This window comes from Nematolebias whitei, chromosome 7, assembly GCF_014905685.2.
Source record: "Nematolebias whitei isolate Nwh7 chromosome 7, NemWhi1, whole genome shotgun sequence".
In the NCBI taxonomy this organism is placed as follows: Eukaryota; Metazoa; Chordata; class Actinopteri; order Cyprinodontiformes; family Rivulidae; genus Nematolebias; species Nematolebias whitei.
This window is the reverse complement of record NC_056504.1, coordinates 31,287,711-31,296,080: the sequence shown is the minus strand read 5'-3', so window position 1 is coordinate 31,296,080 and position 8,370 is coordinate 31,287,711. Positions and strand designations below refer to the sequence as shown.

General features: G+C 41.2%; 1 protein-coding gene across 1 annotated transcript in view; it reads left to right on the top strand.

Annotated features, from left to right (window-relative positions):
* foxj3 (forkhead box J3) overlaps positions 1–8,370 on the top strand; it is a 99,271-nt gene that overhangs the window by 87,202 nt on the left and 3,699 nt on the right. The window contains exons 5-6 of the mRNA XM_037678742.1: positions 1,731–1,859; positions 3,978–4,152. Of these exons, the coding sequence (XP_037534670.1) occupies positions 1,731–1,859; positions 3,978–4,152 (304 nt within the window). The remainder of the gene's footprint in view (positions 1–1,730; positions 1,860–3,977; positions 4,153–8,370) is intronic.

Genomic DNA, 8,370 nt, shown 5'->3' with positions numbered 1-8,370 from the left:
TCCCCCCCCCCCCCCCCCCCCCCCATGTACAAGAAGCCTTTGGCTTTTTACTTAATTCACTGCTAAGAATAGCACTCTGACTTGGTTGCTTAATAACCATACACAGTCGTTACTGTGGAGCTGCTCCTGCCTGTACGAGCATGTTTGCCTCTGCTGGCGTGTGTGCTTATCCAACCTGTGTGCACGCCTAATTGTAGTAAAGTGTTTTTGTCATATGTGAGTGCATGCTTCTCCGTATGTGGGTGAGATGTGACTCTGTGTTGGACTCGCAATGCGTACTTAAGTGGGTGTCTTCACTCAGGGGACTCGAAGGGGTGGCCGGGGTAAACCGCAAAGCAGTAAGGTTTTGAAATCATCACACTTTATGGTTGAGTAAAAATAGATTGTGGTGAGAGACTTAGGGCATAAAAGCTTGTTTTATGACTTCACTGCACAACATTTATATTTCTGTGGCACACTGTTTTTGATTGGCATTGTAGAGCTGATTGTGTAGATGTGCTTAAGTCTTTAGTCTTAGCTGCTTGTTAAGTTCCTTCTTCATGCTAATGAACACTGGTAGCCAAGCCCACACTGAGTGGAGGAAAGCTACAGTTGCCTAATGAGCCTCTCTTTTCAAACCCTTGTCCTGCTCTCACTCTGCCTCACTTCTCTTCCCAAAAAATGTGTTGCCAAAATTCCACATTTCTGCCATCAGTTCCTTCTTGCAAACCTCATCCTAACTGGTTATTATGACTAGGCATAAACTACATGTTTTGGGTTTGAACCAGCATGTTTGACAGCTGGCCAACTATCGGTCAGAGCTGCCAGAGTTCCTCACCTCCTGCGTGGCCTCTGTGCTCGCTCTCCCTGGCTTGACAATAAGACAAGAGGCTCCAGTCCACTGCTGCCACTGTGAAGCAGGATGCTGGGCAGCCTGAAGAATCTTGCAACTGCTGTCTCATTGTACTCGGCACAGAGTCTGCTCTGTTCCAATCACAGCAATGAGCAGAAGCCACCATGCTGCTTACATCCATCGAAGGGCACACACAAACATGCACAACAGTCTTAAAATACCAGGCTCTATTCTATTGCAACAACATCAGGGCATTACTGCCATTCATTTCTCACAAAACAAAACTTGGCACACAGGTTAGCCCCTGTGGGTATCATATTTATTATCCAAATTGTGCTTAATATTGTCTTAACTGAGTGATAAGCACTTTATTTAGGAAGGCTTGGAGGACAGAACCTTATTAGATGATAATTAAGATTGTCGTCTTAAAGTGCTTTGGCTAGTTTCACTCCTATACGGAAAGGTCAGCGTCTCGGCTGCACTCAAATCCTTTGTTAGCTGTCCCAAACCGATTTGCGCTTGGTGAGCAGATGTGGCTGACATTGTCAGTGCTGTGACCTTTAGCAATGGGAATGCCTCGGCCGTCTCCAGACCTCCTTATTCAGATCAAACCCCTCAATAGATGGAAAGGACATTACCCTATATTTTCTAAAACACACTCAAAAATTAAAGCCACTGTTTTACCACACATGTTGTAACATGCAACACACACACACTTTACTATGTTAAATGCAATTACTGTATGTTGGTAAATCTTGAAACCACTTTACTTTTCATACCTCTTGTCTGTGGACACTGTCTTTCACAACTGTGGAGATGACACTGATAACAGTAATTAGCCTGTGTTCATGTGGGTTTCTAAGGCGTGAAAGCTTGTGCACATGTATGTGTTTTTCAGGTGGCGTTATACAACACAGACCAGGAAGGTAGTGATAGTCCAAGAAGCAGCCTTAACAACAGCCTGTCTGATCAGAGTCTGGCCTCCGTCAATCTCAACAGTGTGGGCAGCGTTCACAGCTATACACCGGTAAGAAACGAGCAAGAATGAATCTTCCGTTGGACAAACTAGGGATGCACGATATTGGATTTTTGGCTGATATCCGATATGCCAGTATGTTAACACTTATTTGGCTAATAACCAATACCAATACCGATATTTCCCCTTAGACCTACGTACAGAAACTACATAGCTTTCTCTGCTGTCAAATTAACATACATTATTCTGCATGGTCTTTGTCAATTTGGCCTGCTACCAAATGCAGATGGAAAAAAGGGGGTTGAAAATGATGTAACACTTCAACTTGGATTATGTTTAACATCAAATTTTGTCACTGGATTGTCATACAAAAACGGTGCTTTTTATATTGGGAAGTTATTTTATGAAATGGTTGATATCCAATATTTAACTTTAACGCCAATATCGGCCGATGCCATGCCGATAATATTGTGCATCCCGAGGATAAACCATATGGTGAAAAGGATGTTTAAAGGTCTTGTTTCAAAAGTTTCTGGTTTAAGCAGCAGCTGAATTTCTAAGGGACGTGAGGAGCATAGCCAAACAATATGCAACTGTTTTAAACAGTTGCAAAACACAGATCAACACCTGTAGCAGCACAATGATGCACAAAAACAATACATCATCTTTTAGTTTGTGGTAAGGATTGGGGAAACGAAAGCAGAAAAAATAACTTCCTGCATTTTAATGTGCATCATTTTGAAGTTGTATTTTTTTATGCCAGATACTTGTGGTTAGGTCTGAAGTAAATACTACAGTATTACTACAGTTGTTTGGAGATGCCGCAAAAAAAATTGTATGTATTTTGTGTAATTATTTTAATCCATTGGAGAGCCACAGTTACTAAAGGAACATAAAAGAAACATTGCTAGCCTTTGAAAGTGCACAGTATTTCATTTAATCATGATGCCCCAAGAGGCCTTGTTCAGAGGAGCCAGATGTAGACGGCAATAGACCGAGGTTCAGGGTGGACATGTGCGAGACTACAACATCAGGAAGGGGGTTAAGAGAAACAAAGAAAAATGTGCTCGCTCCTGGAATCCAGACAAAGAGAAGCGCTCCCTCTGATGTCCTCCCACCAGAGATGCCCCCTCTTTGGTGTGGTCCTCCTGCATCCTGGAGTGCTCCTTGCTCCAGGCGCTGAGCATCGATCGGCTCAGCCTGATGGATGTGCTTGCGCTCCTTCTATCTCTCTCTCTCTTTCACAGCCAAAGCTCACAGTAAACACTCTGGCTTTATTGCCACCTCTTCACTCTTCCCCAAGCCAGTCTGTGAGCCACGCTCTTCAGCAGCATGTCCACATGTTAGAAGAAGACATTTGGATCAAAAATTGAACATGACCTCTCCTGTAAAGCTTGCCCACAGTGGACACGGGTCAGGTTCTGCGCCGTTAAAAAAAGAAAAACTATAGAGAGAGAAATGGGTTTGTATTGTTAGCCTGGTAAATTTCTTAGACAAACTCTTAGCTGGAGGGGTGGCTGCTTGCCTTTTCACACCCAGAGGCAGCATATAACATTGGCTGCCCACACAAATACATGGATAAAATGGCTTCTTATTTGTACAAGGTATTGCTATTGATTTTGTTTTAAATACATTTTGCTCGGCCACCTGAGTATTGGCTTTGTGTCCATTCGAGTTGCTCTCTTAATGTTGTGTGAGGCAAGGCGGTGAACACTGGCTTAGATTGTTATGGTATGTCTAATTTGTACTTTGTTAGTTGACGGAGACATTTTCATAGAAAAAAAATGTTAGTCACATCACAGAAAAATGAAACCACCCCTGTGTTTTATGACTGATTTGTGTAAAATATTCCAGATGTTTGATAATTTTTGGTTCCTTATGACAAGTATATTTTAAACTTCTGTTTTGTTGTCTGTTTCAACACAATGTTTTTTTTATTATTATTTATCAGTTGTCCCTGCTGTTTAGATTGCAGTGCTCTTCTACAAGAGCTTCAGTCAACAAAAACAAAAAAGGTTAAATCATGTCATCTGGACCAGTTTTGTTATCTACCTGGATGATTGAGCCTACAAACCTTTTTTTCTTTTAACTTAAGTCAATCTTTCCTTTGTTAAAAATATGCTTCCCATGTTTACATCTTCAGCAATCTTCATGTCCTTATCTCCCCAGGTATCGAGTCACCCAGAGACCGTGTCCCAGACTATGAGCCTGCAGCAGCCCCCCCAGTCCCAGTATAACATGCCAGACAGGGACAAGCAGCTTCTGTTCTCGGAGTTTGAAAATCTCAGTGCCTCCTTCCGCAGCCTTTACAAGTCTGTTTTTGAGCAGTCCTTCAGCCAACAAGGTGAGCGTCCTCACGAGGGCACTGAATGGAAATCTAACAGAGTCTAAGCTATACTTATTAAAGAAGCAGAAATAATGCTCTGAGCTCCTAACAGCTGGGGCTATAGAAAGTCTTTAGACACTAATGAGGTTTGCTGGAAGCCAGCAGGTACTCAGCCGACTGACTTCGCTGTAATGCAAATTTATACAGAGTCTCCCTGGTCTTTTGCCAGGGAAATGTTAAAATACCTTGTTTTATATTCCAAATGCGAGACTGAAAAGTTATGTCTTAAGCATTTCATAGAGCGATGTAAAGAGATATTGCTGTACTTTATTATTAATTATCTTCTTTATAGTTTTGCCATGACATGAAAGTTAATGTGTTTGGTCCTGTTTCAGTTTTTTTTTTTTTTTTTATGTGGGCCTGATTTCATCAGAGGAGTGGAAGAGCTTGTTGGCAGCTAAAATACTCAGTTGGCCTAACGTTTAGTTTTATCACAATGATGAGATTTTGTGTCATATAATGCATAGTGGGGCATAGCACAGCTTTCCAAAAACGCTGAGTTCCTGCAGAGCAAAAGTCAGATTGATTGATAAACACAAAGCACTTGACAAGCAAGAAGTAAACTGAGCTTTCTGTGTATAACCCACTTTCACAAATCAAATACTTTGCATGCTAATGAGTCTCTTGCCTTTAGTCTATCATCTGTGTTTCATTAGTTAAAAGTTGTTACCTTTTTTCTCATACATAAAAGTGAAATCTTCCAGTCAGATGAGCTCCGGCAATTAAAAAAGCGTAAATAATCGAGCTGGAGGATTTTACACTCTGCAGCCGTAGACAGTGAGCTAATTCACTGGCTTTGATAATAGGTAATGAGCTCGCATTATTATTCTGGTGCTGCGTTAATTGCTTTCTGTATTTCCCTGGTTGGACAATGGGCTTTCTGTGCTGATAAGAGATGCACCTTTGTCACCCGTGCTGTGAGTGTTATGTGCCGATTGTGGAGGTACAAGGCTCGAGTCGGCTCTAAAAGCACTCCAGTGAAATAGGTTTACTGTGCCAAAAGCTGTGAAGGACAGGGCCTCTTAAGACCACTCCCCACCACTCACATGATTGTAGTTGGGTGTGCAGATGTTCATGCTCTAGTCACAGCAGTTAAAGAGCTGGGCAGCAACATGAAGAGTTGGTCAAAGATGATGCAGGACTACAGAGCTAGAGAGGAAAGACAGCCTTCTAATCACTGCTGATGCTGAGTCATTCCTTAATGCAGCAAAAAGGCAGCAGGTCTGTCTCCAGAGTAAAACCGTTAAACACGGACTCCTTTATCCCACGACTGGAAGCTGAAACAAATCCATGTAAATACTGTATAACCTAACGTCAGTGTTGAAAAGTTTTTTTTTTTTAACTTTGTTTTGAAACTTGTTGCTTTTCAGAAACTGAATCTGAAACAAAAAAAGCAGGTTTTTGTCAGTTATGTGATTTACTGAGCCTACAAGTTGTTTTTTAATGAAAGAAATTATTAAAACTAGTGAGTCAGAGAGTCAGAGTTTCTTTGTCATTCACATCACATGTGGTAGTGGAACAAAATTGTGTACACAGGGTCCCAGTTACATCAAACAATAGCAAAAATATAAAGGGTAAAAAGAAACGGTAAATAAGGATCTAAGATATAAACTATGATATACGCTAAACGAACGCCAAACGGTACACTAAAAGATCTAAGATACTGTATGTACCAGTCACTAATGGTGCAAAACAATACACCGAACAACAGTAGCACGATTCTCATAGGTTGTTTTTTTTTTCAGCTATAATTTACACATTAATGCGAGCACTAACATAAACTAAACTAACATAAACTAGGATTTATTGAAAGCATGCAACAAAATTACAGAAACAAGGCGCCAAACATGAAAAAGAAATAAATCTACAGCAGCATGGTCCTATTGGCAGAGTGGTTCTGATTAGGGATGGGGCCGATCCGATCCAGTATCGGTATCGGCCTCCGATACCAGCATAATTTACATGTCAGATTTTTCCGATCCACCTGCCGATATTTCCGATCCATGATGCATGTTGGCTTCAAACTATGGAATGGATTTCCTGAACGGCGGCGTGTCTCATGAACCCAGAGTAATAAGACCCGCCTCACATTCCATTTCATAGTTTGCAGCCAGCTACAACGTGAGGACTGAGTTAGCAGCACTGTGGCTAACAGCTAACAAACTTTTCATCTAAACATGTCCGCTGTGTGGAAGTATTTTACACAAAACGCCACAAAACAAGACAGCATCGTGCAATGTCTGCAGAGACATAGCTATGCCACATTAAACCGCGGTGAAGTTAGTTTTACGATGGACATTCGAGCTCCGTGGCTTCAGCGGGGCACTACTCTTTGGTCAAACTGAAAGAGGCGACTCGACCTCGGCCAGCCACGTCCAATCTGCCCCGCTCAATCTGCTCGTCTCTGAGGAGGGACAGATTGAGCACAGCTGACCCAAATCAGGCTGCCTGCTTCGGATTGAACAAGAAGAAGACGTCGCTGAAACCACAGAGCTCAAATGTTTACAGAGAAGTTGCTAAACTTCATAATTAATGACCAACCACTATCAGTTGTAGAAAACGAAAGATTTCACAGTTTGATACTTGCACCCAAGATATAGTTTACCCTCCAGGAGACATTTATCTGTACAACAGTAGACAATCATAAAAACATATGATTTGAAAATTATATTAAAAACAAAAACAGCTACATTATAAAGTGATGTAAAATACTAAAAACAGGAACATGTCTGTTGGTTTATGCCATGAACTTAGCAGATGTTTAAAGCCAATTGACATTTTACTTTATTTAATTCATTTATTCATTCATTTATAAAAAAATAAAAAAAAATTAAAAAAAATCATCAAAAAGAAAACCTTGAATGAAAAGAGTGCAGAAAGAAGAAAAATAATTATTATATCTGCCCCTTATTTAAAAAATGTAAAATAACTTTAAACAATCACTTAAATTAATCACTTTAATATCCACTTTAAAGCTAGGAATAAAAAGAAACATGTTTTGTGTTAGCAGAATTTAATTCTAACTTTAAAACTTATCCAACATTAATACAACTTACCTCAAGTTGCCTTTTTGGACATGCATGCATATATTTGTACAAATTGTACTTGAGAGGAGATTATTACAGCCTCATATAAAATCTATGATGATTATGATATCGGAACTGGATCGGTATCGGCCGATACCCAGTTTTAGGTATCAGGATCGGATCGGAAGTCAAAAAAGTGGATCGGTGCATCACAGTTCTGATTACAGTGAAGTTATCTTAGCAACATGGTCCATTTAGCACCATGGTACTGTTAACAACGTGGTTCGGTTAGCAGCCTGGTCTCGTTAGCATCGTTAGCAGGTCTTGTTAGCAGATCCATTCAGCAGCATGATAAGGACCGCCACAGCTGCCTCCCAGACTGCCCTCCAGAACCAGGTCTAGCTGACAGAGAACATCCATGGAGGATCTTGTTAGCAGCATTAGCAGCTTAGCAGGTCCCATCGACACCCTGATGGTAACAATGACTGCCCTCCCAGACAGCCCTCCAGAACTGGGTCCGGCAGACGGAGAACATCCAGGTTTTCCCGCGGAACCAAACGGGTCTGTAGAGTTCGGTCCATGCAGGCAGATGGAGGATCATGGAGACAGCCGCCATGACAGGCCTGAGCCCGAGGCTGGAAGGACTGAACCATGATGGCAAGGCAGCGACACAGGAAACTCCACAAGTGTGTTGCGGTCACACCCGTACTGTGGATGTACATTGTAGTCAAAAATAAAGGTTAAAACAGAAACAACAGGAACCAAAAAAGTTAGAGTTCACCGGGAGCCTGTGAAGCTGCGACTCGGCTGAGCGCGGCCATCTTGGAACCAGACTGCATGGCATTAGAAAGACTTGTGATGTGTGATATTGTTTAATGTTGCGATGATATTGTCAGTTGCAATAATAAACCCAGTTTTTTTCTCACTTTCTTCTGTTACCACTATCATCTAAAGCAGATGTGAACACCAAAACCAGTGATAGTCTGTTAGATTGACCAGATATAACTGATTTGCCTTGGGCGATCAAAGTAACTTTCTGTTCTTCTGTATATTAAAGTACTGGTATTAGCATGCAGAACATGAATGCATGGTACTTGAAATAATCTATAATGATTCAAGATTTAAAGCAATCCATTGCGTTATTGATATT